This window comes from Podarcis raffonei, chromosome 2, assembly GCF_027172205.1.
Source record: "Podarcis raffonei isolate rPodRaf1 chromosome 2, rPodRaf1.pri, whole genome shotgun sequence".
In the NCBI taxonomy this organism is placed as follows: domain Eukaryota; kingdom Metazoa; phylum Chordata; class Lepidosauria; order Squamata; family Lacertidae; genus Podarcis; species Podarcis raffonei.
This window is the reverse complement of record NC_070603.1, coordinates 110,119,974-110,137,815: the sequence shown is the minus strand read 5'-3', so window position 1 is coordinate 110,137,815 and position 17,842 is coordinate 110,119,974. Positions and strand designations below refer to the sequence as shown.

At 44.9% G+C, this 17,842-nt stretch overlaps 1 protein-coding gene across 1 annotated transcript; it reads right to left on the bottom strand.

The window, feature by feature from the left end:
* Positions 1–636: 636 nt before the first annotated feature.
* Positions 637–16,172, bottom strand: LOC128408635 (zinc finger protein 782-like). Its single transcript, XM_053378608.1, has 2 exons — positions 15,980–16,172; positions 637–1,873 (listed from the first exon to the last, which is right to left on the bottom strand). Exon 2 carries the CDS (start codon positions 1,782–1,784, stop codon positions 876–878), a length of 909 nt encoding a protein of 302 aa, XP_053234583.1. The 5' UTR covers positions 1,785–1,873; positions 15,980–16,172; the 3' UTR covers positions 637–875.
* Positions 16,173–17,842: the final 1,670 nt, after the last annotated feature.

Below are 17,842 nucleotides of genomic sequence, written 5' to 3'. Positions count from 1 at the left end.
AGAGCTGCACCGGGGCATTTGTGGGAAAATCCCCCTCCCCTGATTCTTCCCAGGAGCAGGAGGACTGTATAGATTTGGAAAAGTGATTTGCAGAGGAACATAGTTCAGAAGGCAGAAGCTGGGAAATACTGGATGGGGAACAGCTTGCAGAAGAAACTCTGGAGGGGGGGAGAGTTAATAGATTCACTGTCTCTGGAAAGCATCCATCCACTCTCCCCAAGGTCAAGGAGAGCAGCGAAAGTGACAGGACAGAAAGTACAGAGGGAACTAGCTCAGATTACGAGACGCAGAAGTGGCAGGGGTGACTAGGGATGTGAGGGACTGGACCTCTTCATTCGGAGCACCGCCATTCCTAGAAGACGGGTTCTTTGTCCCCTTGCTGGGATCATTAAAGTTTCTAACTGGTAAGAAGTCTCCTTTTCCTTTGTTCTGCTTATCTACAACCAAGGGGGAAGGAAGCCAATTCCCTGAAGCCTGACAGATGCTGATCCACAAGACAAGGGCAGCCCATCATTTTGGCAGTGATGGGTGGAGTCAAAACTCAACAGATTCATCACACGCCTTGAGCATTCCAGATTCACACTCTCCCCCTGGATAATCTAGCAACAACTTGCAACTTCTTTTGTACATCAAGTATATGTGACCTTCATGACTTAAATACATATATATGTGTATACAAATTTAAATACAAACACCAAAACATCACACAGGTTCCATGTATTTAAAATTGATTTCTGCCTTTATGAGTTTCTTGACGTAAATTAAATAGTGAACATTGAGTGCAACGTTGCATACATTTATATGGTTTTTAACCTTTGTGAATTTGCTTAGGAATATTAAGGTCTCCACTCCGTCTTAAGCTCTTTCCACATTCCCTACATCTGTGGTTTCCCCCCTGTGTGAGTTAGCTGATGTTTCCTAAGGCCTCCACTTTGACTAAAGCTCTTTCCACACTCCATACAATTAAATGGTTTCTCCGTGTGAGTACGTTGATGTATTCTAAGGGCTCCACTTTGACTGAAGCTTTTTCCACATTCAATGCATTTAAATGGTTTCTCCCCTGTGTGAGTTAGTTGGTGTGTTCTAAGGTTTCCACTTTGACTGAAGCTCTTTCCACATTCAACACATTTAAATGGTTTATGCCCCGTGTGAGTTTGTTGATGTATTCTAAGTTTTCCACTTTGACTGAAGCTCTTTCCACATTCAATACATTGAAACGGTTTCTCCCCCGTGTGAGTACGTTGATGTATTCTAAGGGCTCCACTATGACTAAAGCTCTTTCCACATTCAATACATTTAAATAGTTTCTCCCCTATGTGAATTTGTTGATGTATTCTAAGTGTCCCACTTTGACTGAAGCTCTTTCCACATTCAATGCATTTAAATGGTTTCTCCCCTGTGTGAGTTCGTTGATGTATTCTAAGGTGACCACTACGACTGCAGCTCTTTCCACATTCAATACATTTAAACCGTTTCTCTCCCGTGTGAGTTTGTTGATGTATTCTAAGGTCTCCACTACGACTGAAACTCTTTCCACATTCAATACATTTAAATGGTTTCTCCCCTGTGTGAGTTCGTTGATGTATTCTAAGGTCTCCGTTTTGACTGAAGCTCTTTCCACATTCAATACATTTAAATGGTTTCTCCCCCGTGTGAGTTCGTTGATGTATTCTAAGTTTACCACTTTGAGTGAAGCTCTTTCCGCACTCCATGCATTCAAACGGTTTCTCCCCCGTGTTTATTCGTCGGTGTATCCTCATTCTTCCACAGTGACTAAAGCACATTCCACATTCCCTGCATTTAAATGGCTTCTCTGCTCTTCCCACTGATTTCACAGACCTCTACGTAGAATTCTGACCATCATCTTCCTCCCCTGTTTGGGGCAGAGAGAGAATCCTGTTAGACTTTTAGGAAAGACAAGAAAGGAACTGAACACACGTCAATCCCCATGTGCACCTTCTCCATATTCCAAATTTTTAGGAATGCAGATGAGATAATGGCAAGAGAAACCCATGATCACTCCATTCACACTTAAGAAAGCACCATCATTTTATAGTAGATATCTACGGTGGAACTGGCTTATAAGACACATTTCTGTCTTTTTCTTTTTCAAGTGAGGAAATGATCACAGGCTCCAATAGCAGTCTTTCCCATGAGTAAGAAGTAAAACCGAAGTGTTCTTATGCCACGTGTAAGTGTAAAATTATTGCAATATATTAGAACCTAATAACAGCCTGCTGCATTGGGCAAAGACCCACCTAGTCCAGCATCCTGTTCTCACAGTGGCTAAGCAGAAGCCTGTGGGAAACCAGCAAGCAACATTTCAGCTTAAGAGCCCTCTGCCCTCCTGTGCTTTCCAGAAAATAGTATTAAGAAGCATTATTGCCTAGGACTACGAGGGCAGAGCACAGAAATCAGCTTAATCCCTTTTTTCAAGATATCTAAGTTGCTGGTCGTCACAGTCTCTTGTAGGGTGGAAGTCCATAGATTAACTATGCTTCTGTTTATTCATCTTCTGCAGCCCATAAAGGCTCATAAATGTATTATGGCTTAAGCTTTTGTGAGCTACAGTCTGACATTGTGGAATCTTGACTAGGAAAGCTGGTGCCACTATAAACCCGTGAGTCTTTTTGTCGGGTTTTTGTACTTATTTTGAACTTAAGTCTTAATCTGCAAAGGACTGCTTTGAATACATGGGTGGCCCTTGAATGGAGAAGAAGAAAGCACCTTGCTTGCATCTGGATCCCCTGGGAGAGGCGGTGGATCCAGGGATTGTGAATGAACAAGACCTCTCCCGTGCGGTGGGAGTGGGGTGGGTTAAAAGTGGGGGAGAGACCTCCCCCTCCTGTCCTTTTGGGAAATAGGGAGTTTTTGCCGTGAGTAAACAACTTAGATGGCAAGTTCTCAAGAGAAGCACTTTGGAGCCCTGCTTGCTCTTTCTATGTGTGTTCTGCGTGTGCATGTGTGCTTTTGGACTTAGAAGACAACATACACTAGTGGCCAAAATTGTGGAAACCATGGAGAAAGTGTTTTTCTGGGGTTTGATGGCTCATAACACCACCCTTTTATGGAGTAATATCATAAAAATTTATATCAATGGAAAGATACAGTGGTACCTCGGGTTACAGACGCTTCAGGTTATAGACTCTGTTATCCCAGAAATAGTACCTCGGGTTAAGAACTTTGCTTCAGGATGAGAACAGAAATCATGCTCTGGCGGTGCGGCAACAGCGGGAGGCCCCATTAGCTAAAGTGGTGCTTCAGGTTAAGAACAGTTTCAGGTTAAGAAAGGACCACTGTAATTTAAAGTACCACTGTAATTTAAAGTAGAATGTAATACAACTTTTAGGAAGAATTACGACATAAATAAGCAGGACATTTGTCAGTGTGTTATGTGATTGCTATCAAGTTGGTTGGGGTTTTTTCCCCCTTTCATTTCGTGAACTTGCAAAACGTAATAAAATTAAACAAATGGCACAAAGAGTTGACTTGGTGATTATGGGCTTCCGGTCTGGATGGTGGAGCAAATGGCGTCACCTGGGGGTTCGTCCGAGTTAAGACGGAGCCTTTAGGGGGATTTCAGGTGACCGAGGGGAAGTTTTAGGGCTAAAAAAGAAAAGCCCTCACAAAACTCTGCAGAAGAGTGGGGCTCCAACGGGGTCCAGCTGAGCCCCAGGTCTTCCGTCAAACCGGCTCCCGCAACTGCATCAGCAGCGGGTCGGGGAGGGGAAGACGGTCGAGGTGGGCTGTCGGCTCCAACGCACACATGAATATCCAAAGCCTAAAAGCCGCCCTCTGAAGTGACAGATTTTTTGTTATAAGTTAAAATAAAAAGAAGCTTTTGGAGAGGAATTAAAAATATTTGGACTTAAATTTGAACTTCAAAGCGTGAAGTATTAAAAATGGAAGCCGTGCTTCCGCTATTCAGGGGAGAACCCTGCAGAGACGTTTTGTGAATAAGATGAAATGAGATGAAAGCCCCCAAAAGTCTACATTACAGCCTCTGAGTGAAAGCAAATGTATTTTTAACCCTAAAATTTCTGCTTTGCTGAAAGAACAGGATTTGTAAATAGTTGCCTCTCAGTTTTGACAAGCTCTGCAATTTGAATATCCAACACCTTGGAAATTTTTGAGACATCCAACAAAGTCTGGCAGGATTAGACCCTGTGTAGCTGGAGGGGTAATAAAAAAGGAAAGTGGCCAACATATAGAGATTTGTTAATAGAAGAGGAGAAAGGTTTGAAATTTAAAAGTTATGAAAACTTGAAAGGTACTTTACAAAGTTGGTTGCGTCACAGACAAATTAATGAGCAATTTAAAGAAGATAATAAAAGGGGGTTCAGCTATACTATCTGAAACTTTCAAAAGGAAATTGTGGAGGGAAATACCAAATTATTGAAGAAAGCATATAACATTTTGCTATATGGAGAGACTTTAGATGAGAAGGTAAAATCGGCCCAAATAAAATGGGCTCCGGATGTTGGGCTTAATATACAGTTGGAGGAATGGGAAAGTTTATGAAAACAAATGTAAAGTTTACAGATTGTATATCATTAAGAGAAAATTACAGTGGTACCTTGGGTTAAGTACTTAATTCATTCCAGCGGTCCGTTCTTAACCTGAAACTGTTCTTAACCTGAAGCACCACTTCAGCTAATGGGGCCTCCTGCTGCTGCGCCGCCGGAGCACAATTTCTGTTCTCATCCTGAAGCAAAGTTCTTAACCTAAGGTACTATTTCTGGGTTAGCAGGAGTCTGTAACCTGAAGCGTCTGTAACCTGAGGTACCACTGTGTTTGAAAATGATATATAGATGGTATATCACACTGGAAAAACTGCAAAAATGCATAAAACAGGATCCAAGATATGTTGGAGATGTAAAGAGAAAGATGGTACTTTAAAGAATACTGGGAAATGATATATAATGAACTGAAAAAATGTTGAAAGAACCCTTTGTTTAAAAACCAGAATCTTTCCTGCTTCTAATTTTAGATCATGATACATGAGAGGGAAATTGGACATAGTTTATGTATGTGACAACAGCAACAAGAATTTTATTAGCACAAGTATGGAAAACAGAAAACGCCAACAAAGGAAGCAGTGCAAGCCAAGCTTATGGACTATGCGGAACTGGCTAAGCTGACAGAGAGAATACATGAGAGAGACAACATTGATTTCAAAAAAGAGTGGAAACCATTTATAAACTATATAAAAAGACAGTATAAAGATATGGACTCATTGGCAGGTTTTGACAACTATATAAGAAGCAAAATCAGCAGAGTATAGAATTTGTTTAATAAATCAATACGGAAATATGGGGGAAGCCAAAGAGGAGGGAGGGGAGAGATACGGATATAGAAATCTTTCAATTAAGATTTGTGGAAATTTGTTGTTATAATTTGAATATTCAAGACTTCCGGTTGGCGCCAGCGCTAATGGCCGCCTCTCACTGAGCTCCGCTCAGGGAGGCTTCTTCACGAGTTCGGGTCTGACCGCTACGGCGAAGCGGGGACCCCTAAAATCTCAGGCGCAGAAGCCTGAGAGCAAGGAGGCTCGGCGGGCACCTTAAGCGCCCCCCTTTACTGCAAAGGAGCCTTTTTAAAGGCTCCGGAGTGGCAGCGGGGAGCGCGGTGCTGAGAGCCGCTACCCAGCCCGTGAAGTGAAGCCGCGTCGCCATTGACGGAGAGCGCCGACTTCTTCCTGACATTTGGATTACAAATTGGATCACCGTGAGTAAGAATGAGCAACAAATTTAAAAGGAAATAACTACAATTTGGCTGAAAGCGGAGAAGGTAAAAATTAAGGAAGTCTGCCTTCTCCGGACTGCATGTAAATAAAGCATCGAAACAAGAAGCTGCAATTGACAGAAAGCGTTTTAAAAGTGACGGACTCAGGCATTGGACTCAGTTCCCCCCCTTAGCAGGCAGGGGCAGGGGGGGAAGATTTATGATCTGTTTTACCTGCATGAAAGAAGCTTAGAAGGAGAAAGTTCTGCCGTTTTAAACCCTTGGGGAGGACTGCCAGGGAGTGAGTTACCGGGACTGAGAACTGTCATTTGAGACTTGCTACAAAGTAGGCGCTTTGCTGGATTACAATTAAAGACTTGCTATAAGTTTGGAACTTTAGAACTTTGGAAAGATACAATTTGACACTTTGGAAGATATTGGATATTTGGTTGCTACCTTTGTTTACCTAGGAAGGGAACTTTTGCTATTTTGTATTGGAAACTTTGAACTGCTCCATCTAGAGGCTGTAGGAAAATAGCCATTATTTTTTTACTGTAAGGAACAGACTTGTGGAAATTTCCAGCTGAAAGTGATTCTCGTGGGAAAGACCTTGGGATATGAGTGGTCCAACAGAGGAGAGAATAACAAGGGCTAAGAGTAAAGTTGAACAAAAGAGAAGAGGTTCAATTGTACCACCTGCAGCCTCTTTAACTCCCTCCATGGATACAGTAACAATAACAAAGGCATTAGTCAAGATAAATGAAACTCTAGAAGCGCTAACAAAGCAGAGCACTGAAAATTCCAAACAGTTGAATGAATTATCAACAAAATTGGACCTGAATACAGAGACTATAAATAAATTAGTTCAAGAGAATGAGAAACTAGAAAGATTGCAGAGGAGGCAAAAATTTCGGCAGAGGAAGCAAAACTTTCTGCAGGAAATATACAGGAAAAGATAGTACCAGTCTGTAAAAAGCTGGAAGAACATGATGCTGCCCTGTCTTTATTGGAACTTTGCATAAATCAAACCCCTGCGTCCAGTCACACTTCCCTGCGTCGCTCTGCTGGAAGTTGACCTGGCAGGAGAGCAGAGCTGCAGCGGTCCCGTCCGTGTGAGATGAGGGATAAATCAAGTCCAGAGACAGTTCAGTTCTTATCTCTAGAAGCGTTTATTTACAAGCCATAAAACAGTCACTCTCCATCGGAACTTGGTGACATTCTCTCTGTGCTCCAAGAGCACACTCGCAGCTTCTGTTCCAAGCTGCTGCTCAGCGAGAAGTGAAAGTGAGTCTGGAAACAGAGAGACGCGCTGCGTCACTGCTCTGCGACAGGCTCCTCCTTCTACTCCCCCTCCTTTTCTTCCCAGACACAGGACACCACGGAGTTCTGACCCTGTCAGTTCCAAACTCCACACCCCCTCTTGTCCTGCGTCTGGAGACAGTAGCCATCAATGCTTTCCCCATACACAGACCCTCACAGAACTCCTCGTGCTTCTGGAAGGTTAATGGTTTTGTGAAACCATCAGCGAGGTTCTTTGTTGAGGGACAGTATTTCAGAGCAACTAGCCCCTCATGAACGCTCTGACATACATTCTGGAAACGTATGTCCAAATGTTTGGTCCTCGCCTTGAATTGCCCTGTCTCAGCTAATTTAAGGCATGGTTGATTGTCTTCATGCACCACAACGGGCAGACAATTCTCTTCACAGATTTCCTCGACCAAACACACATAGAACTCCAGTTCTCTGCAAACCTCTGATAGCGCACTGAACTCAGCTTCAGTAGATGAAAGCGCTATGAGACTTTGCTTCCGGGACCTCCACCCAATCACTGAGTCCCCAAACTTCACCACTAGGCCTGACACTGACTTGCGGTCCTCAAGGTTAGCCCAATCCGAATCCACCCAGGCGGTCAGCTTGACATCACCCTCAGCTGACATCTTGAGGCAAAAGTCTTTGGTATCTTGCAGGTAACGTAGCACCCGCTTAACACCATTCCAGGCCTGCACACTAGGACTTGATGCCTCTCTACTGAGCAGATTGACAGCAAACGCTATGTCTGGTCTGCTCCACTGTGACAGATACAACAGACTACCCAGAGCTGACTGAAAGAGTTCAGTGTTTTCGAACACCACGCGTTCTACTTGCTGACACTCCTTCACGTACCCAGCCTCCATGGGTGATCTGGCACCTGCACAATCAGACATCCTGAACTTCTCAAGCAACTGCTCAATCTTACCTTTCTGGCGAAGCAAAAAGCTTCCATCACTGGCTCTTGTGATTTCTACGCCTAGATAGGACTTGACATCTCCAAGTTGCTTCAGCTTGAACCGCTTACCAAGCTCCTTAGCAAACTTCTCCACCTGTTCACTTGTCCTTGCCATCAACAAGATGTCATCAACAAACACCTGGGCCACTTGCTGTTGCAAGCCTGAATCTCTAATGTAAAGACAACTGTCTGCAAGAGATCTCTTAAAACCTAGCTTTTCTAAGGCTTCATGTAGGCACATATTCCAATTCCTGGCAGATTGGCGCAACCCATAGATGGATTTGTGCAACCGCCACACAACGCCTGGCTCACTGACTTCGAACCCTGGAGGAGGACGCATGTACAACTCCTCCTGGAGATCTGAGTTCAGGTAGGCGACATCTACATCAAAATGGTTCACCTTCCAACCTCTCTGTGCTGCTATTGCCAACAGCATTCTCAAAGTCTCCGCCCTTGAGGTCGGCGAATAGACCTCTGTGAAGTGGACTCCGCGTCTCTGTGTAAATCCACGCGCCACTAACCTCGCTTTGTACTGTGGCTCTCCTGCTTCTGTGGGTTTAAGACGGTAAACCCATCTGCAGCCAACAGCTTGCTGGTTAGCCGGCAGCTGTGTGAGTGAGAACACTCCAAGAGACTCCATTGAGTTCATCTCCTTCTGCATCGCCTCATGCCATTTGCTGGCTTCTTCCCGAGGCAACTTCTGAACATCCTCAAAGGATTCAGGTTCACATCTAGCCACACCAACCCAGACACTCGTGGCTTCATACCTTTCAGGTGGCTTTCCTTTGGTTGATCTTGCTGACCTCCTCAGCGTGAATTCTGGAACTGTGCCTGATTCACCTGGATCAACCCTCCTATCCTCTATGTCAGAATCATCCCCCTCTGACCTGCTGCGCCGTTTAGGGCGAACAGCTGGTCCTGCTGGCGAGGATGGTTCACTCCTTGGCTCAGACTTGACAGAGACCTGTGGAGGGGTCCTGGGACTCCCTTTTGGAGAGACACGGAGCATCTCCCTTGGAGATCCCGGCTCTGGACTCTGTGGCTGTGGACTGTGCTCATCAGCAACAGGTTCAGCCTCGCCCTCCTCTTCCTCATCTGAGTCTACCAGAATATCCGGATTTCCGTGAAGCCGCTTCCACCCACTCTGCTCGCAAAACTCCGCACTGCCGCTAATAAGCAGCCTGGACTGGTTGCCAGCAGGGTATGCGAAGCGCCACGCCTTTGAACCCGGCTCATAGCCCACAAAGATCATCTTCCTGGATCTTGGCTCACCTTTTCTGCGCATGGCCTTTGGAATCAGAACCCAAGCCGTTGACCCAAAAGTGCGCAGAAAATGTACTTTGGGCTTTTTCCGATGCAGCAGAAAGTACGGTGTGTCTCCTACACTGGAATTGAACACTCTATTCTGCAGGAAACATGCTGTCCTATAACTTTCGGCCCAAAAGCGCTGTGGCAGACCTGAGTCTGCCAGTATAGCATTCGCTGACTCCTGTAGCGTGCGAAACTTCCTCTCTGCAACCCCATTCTGTTGCGGAGAGTGGGGGGCCGTCAGTCGATGACTGATACCCTTCTGCCTGAAGAACGATTGCAGCGCAGAACCTGTAAACTCCCCCCCCCATCGGACTGAAAGGAAACTACTTTGGTAGAGAACCGTAGCTCTACTGCTGTGATCCAATCCCTGATCAGTGCAGCTGCCTCTGACTTCTGTTGCAGCGCAAATAGCCACGCATGTTTTGTAAAATCGTCAACCAGAACCAGAACCCACTTAGATCCAGCTAACGAAGGTGTCGGCATGGGTCCCGACAAATCTGCATGGACAAGTTCAAAGGGTTTACTGGTTTTCCTCTCAGACCTGGGATATGAGCATGTTATGACCTTTGATTGCTTACAGGCTTGACAATCTAGGTATTTGTCACATGCTTTGAACCTGCACCCAATGGTGTTGTCTGTGGCCTTCTTCACATATGACCACCCTGCGTGTCCAAACCTGCGATGCCATAAGTGTAAACAATCATGGTGTGGTGGGACATTGGCACACTGCCCTTGGGCATCGTCAATGGACTCTCCACTAGCCCCATTTTCCACTAGCCCCATTTTCCCACCAGCCCCATCTTCAATGGGCATCTCGACCAGAAAGAGCGTGCCTCTTCTCTGGACACTGTGGATCTTCTTCCAATTCCTGTAAAAGGAACACACATTGTTAGAAAACAAAACATCAAACCCAGCAGTCATAAGGGCTGGCACACTTAAAAGAGAGTGGGCAAGCTCTGGTACCACGAAAGCTTCTACCCAATGATCTATGAAAGGGCAATAAAGAAGACCAGTTTCAGTTAATGGTCTTTGAGACCCATCTGCTAAAGTAACATAGCGTCCAGTTTTAACTGTCTTGCAGTTCCTCAAAAGCCCTCTAGAGGTCACAAGACAATGAGAGGCTCCGGAATCGATCACGAGAGATAAAGAGTGTCTCTGGTTGTTTTCCACAGATGCCATGGCGTTACTAGCACTCCCATCGGTTGCCATGGCCACAGCCTCTCCCCGGCTAAGGCTCTTGTCTTTTCTCAGAGACGCCATCGCAGCTGTGAGGTGATAAGACGCCTTGTCTTTGTTTTTCTCCTGGCCTGCTGCTTTCCCACGTCTATGCTGGGAACCGGCCCTGGGAACCTGCTTTGTTGACATTCCACGCCGGCCAGTGTCCTTGGCAGCCTGGGCCTCAAGCGGATGCTTCCCAGCGCTGTTGGACGTCGTCTCAAAGCACAAACAACTTTCGAAGCCTTTCGCTTTCTCAGAGCTCTTGGAATGGCCTGCCTGGCCTGCCCCCCCCACTGCCTTTGGGGTGCAGCCTGCGCTCTCTTCCACAGCTCTCAGCTGCTCTCCAGCACACAGAGGTGTCGAAGCAGAGAAACAGCTTCCCGGAACAGCCCCCTCTGGGCTTGCTCCCTCTGGGCATCCTCGAGCCCCCTCTGATCTGGCTCCCACTCCGGCCTGGGGCTTGCTCCCTTGGCCCTCGGCTTCGTCCCGGCCCTTGGCTCCTGCTGAGCCTTCGCACAGACTCCCCAGCACCTGCCAAGCGGCCTCAGCCGATTTAACGCCCTCCAGGTGGGGCAACAGCAAAGCGTCCACACTTGCTTTCAGCAGGCAAAGCTCTCTCTGCTCTCTCTCACTCAGCAGAGCAGTAGCTTGCATGGGTGGGGCCGGCTCCTTCAGGACTAGACTCCAGAGCCCTGTGGCCACAAACCACCCCCTTGCTCCTCTTGACCAGGCCTCCCAGTTGGCCCCATTCAGCCTCTCACCGGGGTAGCTCTCTTGGCTCTGCTGTGCCTGTGCAGCAGCCATTCTTCCTCCCCCTGGGGCTTCAGCGTACTCACAAGTTTGCCAGCAAGCCGGACCTCCGAAGCAGCCGTTCCTTCTGGCTCTTGGCTCCGCTCTCCGGCACCTCCCTTCTGCCCTTTCCTGGCAGGAGATTACAGCAAACCGACGCTGGCAGCCTTCTCCCTTCTCACACTTGTCAGGAAACGCGATACGTCCATAACCTTTGCATAAATCAAACCCCTGCGTCCAGTCACACTTCCCTGCGTCGCTCTGCTGGAAGTTGACCTGGCAGGAGAGCAGAGCTGCAGCGGTCCCGTCCGTGTGAGATGAGGGATAAATCAAGTCCAGAGACAGTTCAGTTCTTATCTCTAGAAGCGTTTATTTACAAGCCATAAAACAGTCACTCTCCATCGGAACTTGGTGACATTCTCTCTGTGCTCCAAGAGCACACTCGCAGCTTCTGTTCCAAGCTGCTGCTCAGCGAGAAGTGAAAGTGAGTCTGGAAACAGAGAGACGCGCTGCGTCACTGCTCTGCGACAGGCTCCTCCTTCTACTCCCCCTCCTTTTCTTCCCAGACACAGGACACCACGGAGTTCTGACCCTGTCAGTTCCAAACTCCACAGGAACTACAGAGAAAAAATAAAAATTTGAGACTGAGATTGATTCCAGAAAATGAAAAGGATAATTTGATAGACTATTTGACAAAACAATTTCTGGATTGTTGGCAGGACAGCTTGAAAGAGGAGGAATTTAAGATAACAACTGCTTTCAGACTGGGAAGGAAACAGAACAGAAAGAGCCCAAGAGATTGCCTTATAACTCTGAGATCTCAGGAGGAGAGAGATAAGATTTTGAATTTACACTTTCAAACAGCCCTTGAAATTGAAGACTCGCGTGTGCAGATTTTTAAAGATATCCCTAAAAATATCTTGGAAGCGAGGACCCATTACAAGGATTTGGTCACTCTACTGAGAAAGAACAACATACTATTCAGATGGGAGTTCCCACAAGGCCTGTCTTTTAACTACAAAGGAAAGAAAATCAAGATAAAAACAGTGCAAGATAAAGAACAGTTCATGACAAGGAATGAGGAGGATCTTCTCAAGGAAACGGCGGAACCTACGGACCTAGAAAATCTACCAGATATTTCAAACCTATCTTTTGGAGCCAAAAAATCATCAGAAGAAGATCTCCCTGGTGCTGTTGGAGGGGTAACCAAATAAATAACAAGATGTCTCTGCATTTTCTAAGTTGGAATTGTAATGGTTTGAATCTTCCTAGAAAGAGACGAGAAGTCTTTCACATCTTAAAAAAAGAACAATTGGACTTGATTTGTTTACAGGAAACCCATGTGACTAGAGTACATCGAAAATTACTTATTAATAAAAGATTAGGACAAGAATTTATTTCATCGGACAAAGTGAAGAAAAGAGGAGTGGTGATTTATGCAAAGGAGAAGTTGGCCCCTAAATTAATATTTAAAGATGAACAAGGAAGGTATTTGGATGCGGAGAAAGCCTTTGACAATATTTCTTGGAGTTTTATGAAAAAGAATCTCCAAGGGATGGGGGTAGGCCAAGGTTTTGAAAATGGTATAAGTGCAATTTATTCTGAACAAAAAGCAAAACTGATTGTAAATAATGTGGTTACAGAAGAATTTGCTATTGAAAAAGGGACACGACAGGGATGCCCAATATCCCCACTACTTTTTATATCTGTCCTGGAGGTTTTACTAAACATGATTAGAGAGGACCAGCTGGTTAAAGGGATTCAGGTCGGAGCTAAACAGTATAAACTGAGAGCATTTGCAGATGACTTAGTTTTAACCTTACAAGAGCCAGACACTAGTACGAAAAGAGTTTTAGAACTAATACAAGTATTTGGTCAAGTAGCAGGTTTTAAGTTGAACAAACAGAAAATGAAAGTATTGGATAAAAATCTAACAGTTGCTGAAAGGGAGAAGTTTCAGAGTGAAACTGGTTTAATGGTAGCAAAGAAGGTGAAATACCTGGGGATTAATTTGACATCTAAGAATGTGAATTTATTTAAAGATAACTATGAGAAATGCTGGTCAGAAATTAAGAAAGATCTGGAAGTATGGTCAAATTTGAGACTTTCCTTGTTAGGCCGAATTGCTGTTATTAAGATGAATGTCCTGCCTAGAATGTTGTTTTTGTTTCAAACATTGCAGATTTTAGACAAAATGGATTGTTTCAAGAGGTGGCAAAAAGACATATCTAGATTTGTCTGGCAGGGCAAAAAGCCCAGAATAAAATTTAAGATATTAACTGATGCAAAAGAAAGAGGGGGGTTTGCCCTGCCGGACTTAAAGCTGTATTATGAATCAGCGGCGTTTTGCTGGCTGAAAAGCTGGCTGCTTCTTGAAAACACAGACATTTTGGACTTGGAAGGGTTTAACAACAGATTTGGCTGGCATGCATATATATGGTATGACAAGGTAAAAATTCATCAAGGCTTCAAGAATCACATGGTTAGGAAAGCATTGTATAATGTTTGGATTCGATACAAAGATTTGTTGGAAAACAAAACCCCCAGGTGGTTGTCACCAATGGAAGCTAAGGAAGTGAAAAAACTTAATATGGAATCCAAATGGCCAAAGTATTGGGAAATTGTAGAACAGGAGGAGGGAAAAGTGAAACTGCAGAGCTATGAGAAATTGAAGTCAAAAGTAAGAGATTGGCTTCATTATTATCAGATAAATGAAGTTTTCAAACAGGACAGGAAAATTGGTGGAGAAGTCTAAATTAGAAACAGAGCTATTGGAACCCAATACCAAGAATCTGTCAAGAATGTATAACTTGCTGTTGAAATGGAATACACAGGACGAGACGGTTAAATCAGCTATGATTAAATGGGCACAAGACATTGGTCACAACATTATGTTTGCTGACTGGGAACAGTTATGGACCACCGGTATAAAGTTCACGGCATGTAATGCCTTGAGAAAGAACATTATGAAAATGATTTATAGGTGGTACATGACCCCAGTCAAGCTTGCAAAAATTTATCACACGCCCAATAATAAATGTTGGAAATGTAAGGAAACTGAAGGTACTTTCTACCACCTTTGGTGGACGTGCCCAAGGATCAAGGTATTCTGGGAAATGATTTATAATGAAATGAAAAAGGTGCTTAAATGCACGTTCGTGAAGAAACCAGAAGCCTTCCTCCTGGGCATGGTAGGCCAATTGGTGTCAAGGAAAGATAGGACGTTTTTTATGTACGCTACAACAGCAGCAAGAGTACTGTTAGCAAAATACTGGAAGACACAAGAACTACCCACACTGGAAGAATGGCAGACCAAGGTAATAGACTATATGGGACTGGCTGAGATGACCGGCAGAATCCGTGACCAAGGGAAAGAGACGGTGGAAGAAGATTGGAAGAAGTTTAAAATCTATCTTAAGAACTGTTGTAAAATTAATGAATGCTAAAATGTTTTGGGTAACGCAAAATAGAATTGCAGCGATTAGCAATTGGATATGAGAAATAAGACTTAAAGAAAGTGTTATATTGAAATTAGGGGATGCTGAAAAGATTGATAACAGGGATGCAGAAAGGGGAGGTATGGGGAAGTCGCTGAAAGAAGGCTTAAGAAAAGAAAGGTCAAGAAATTATACGTGTTTACATGTTTGTATGTCTTGTATTGTGTTGTATTGTCTTGTATTATGTGTGGAAAAAACCAATAAAAATTTTTATTAAAAAAAAATATATATAATTTGAAAATTCAATAAAAATAAAAAAAATTAAAATGTGTTGTGCGATTGCTATCAAGTTGGTTGAGGTTTTTTTCATTTAGTGAGCTTGTAAAACGTAATAAAATTAAATAAATGGCACAAAGAGTTGACTGGTCACCTAGAAAGGGATGTAAAATAGTACTATTAAGTGAACAAGGCTACCGTTATGAAGATATTAGAAGAAAAATTGGCAGAAACTTAACCAAAGGGGGCATTTCTAAATTTTGGAAGAGGTATAAGGAGACGCAGTCACTACAAAATCAGACTGGGCTAAACCCATGTTAACTGGACAGGCCATAGATTGTTTAATGAGCCCAATGCCTGGGAGAAGAGGAATGCTTTTGCCTGGTGTCTAAAGAGAAGGAAGGTGGGACACTGAGGTTCACTTCCGAGGGTCTTCTGCCAGTTCCCTCCCTGCAAGAAGCGAGGTTACAGGGAACCAGGCAGAGGGCCTTCTCGGTGGTGGCGCCCTCCCTGTGGAATGCCCTCCCTCCCAATTTCAAATAAACAACTATCTGACTTTTAGAAGACATCTGGAGGCAGCCCTGTACTGGGAAGTTTTTAACGTTTGATCTTTTATTATGGTTTATCTAAGTTGTAAGCCACACTGGAAACCCAGCCAGAGGGGCAGGTATTATTATTATTATTATTATTATTATTATTAACCTGCCCATCAATGCCCAAGCCTCTTCCCTTCCCCGCCTCCTTCCAGGCAAATCCCTTTGCACCAGATCCGGGCAGGAAGAAGCTTCTCTCTTTCCACAACGGGAACCCCCCTCCCCCCCCCCTTCAAGGCCCCATTAAGAGAAACAGCTCCCTTTCCTCCCTTCTCTTCTTCCCCCCGTCCCGGGGCTTCTCATCGTGGACCCCCACCCCTTGCAAAGCCCCTTCCCTCCTTCCCCGCCGCTGGCTTTGCACTCACCCAAAATCCTGACGCGGCAGCAGCTGCAGCGACCCTGGGCAGCGGGGGCAGGAATAGGAGCCCCCGCCTGGGAGGCACCCCGCTTAATTAGGAGGCTTAATTAGGACGAAGCAGACCCCTTCCCTCCCTCCTTTGCAAGCCCCGATTTTATCTCCGCTGATGAAGCCGGAAGTCAGGTGACTCTGGCGAGGAAGGAGAAGTTTCTCCCCCCCGCCCCAGCCTCTTTCCTTTCCTCTGATAACTGGGGGAAGGAGCAGGACCAGCCAATGGGGAGACGAGGGAGGGAAGCTGGGCTTCCAGTATAGGGAACATCAGCTACTTTGGACCCCGCCCTCCTGCAAGAACGTATTGTAATCAATAAACTCTTCACTGCCTCACCCGTTTGGTTCAGATTGTATTTCAAGGAGGGATCAAGGGTCTCATGACCCACTTCTTACAATGTAGGAAGCAGCTTACAGCAAAAAAAGCCTAATGACTCTTCTGGGTAAATGAATAAATTATTTTAATAAATATCTAAATGGAGAGCATATTTTACATTCTCGTGTTCATGCAAACATGGTTCCACTCCAACCTCACTTAGTCCCCACTTCCACCTCAGCAAAGTGTTCTTATACAGAAATCTCCTGAAAAGAAGTCTCTCTATTTACATTATAGGGAGGGACCACTCTCTGGCTTATTGCACCTTCATAACACCCTGTGTCCTTTGCAGTGTCCTGTATTCTCCTCACAGACACACAGAAACAGGGAACAGTGACATGCAGCAGCAGCAGCAGCAAGACAGACACGCTGTCAAAGAATGCCTCCCATTCGACCACTCCCATGAATCTTGGGGGGGGGGGGATCATGTACTTTAGATGCCTGCCAAATGTACGCTACGGATGTGAAAGCAATATTCTTCGAGGGAAATACTGAGCAAAAGTGGAAGACAGTTTTAATTTGTAAGGAGAGAGGGGAAGTTCTTTGCTTTGCTTTCAGTCCTGACAAATAAAGCGATAAAATTAAAAAGCAACCCCTATTTTCAGTGCTTTCTTTTTAAAGCAAATATGGTACCAGTAATCACCATAAAATTGTTACAGTAAGTGTAATACTTTGAACAGTTTGGGGAAAAGAGGTTCCGGTACTGTGTAACCTTGAGTACCCCTGAAAAAAGACCCCTTTTTCTTTTTTTAAAAAAGCACCATAATTGCATGGGGGGGATTGGGGGGGGAGACAATCAACACTGCCAGTAGTACCTGTATGCCACCATATACACAAGAACTCTGTAGCAATGAATCCACTAGCAAATGGGAGGGGGGTGATGGGTGATAAACAAATCTAAACAGCATCTCAAGTGCTGAGATCCCATCAAAGGGAAGGGAAATGTGCACATGCCCTACAGCTGTGATAACATCTCTCTGAAGGTCTTTATTTTTTCTTACTATATCCATAGTTCCCTCAACCATTCCTTAACTCCAACTCCCATTAGCCCCTACTGGCGTGGCCAATGGCCAGGAATGACAGATGTCATAGATGGCATAGCATAGTTCAGTGGGATGTGGGCAGGCCTTAGGTTTGCATGCTCTTGCGCAACTGTCAGTTTGGAAGCTTCCACTGTTTTTCAGACCAAGGGCCAGATTTCCTCCTGGATCGCCTTCCAGGGGCCACATGCCAGGGCTGGGCAGGGTGAGAGAGGCAAAGGTGGGTCAAACAAGGAGCGCAACTTTTGCCTTTGTACAGGAAGTTATATCTGTAACACACACAACTATCTGCCCTCTACCAAAGAGGGAGGAGGCATTATCAAGAGTTGAAAGGTACATCCCGGCTGGCTAAGGGGCGAAGCAGAGCTATAGATGCAGAGCAGTGAATTCAGAGGACCACAGACCA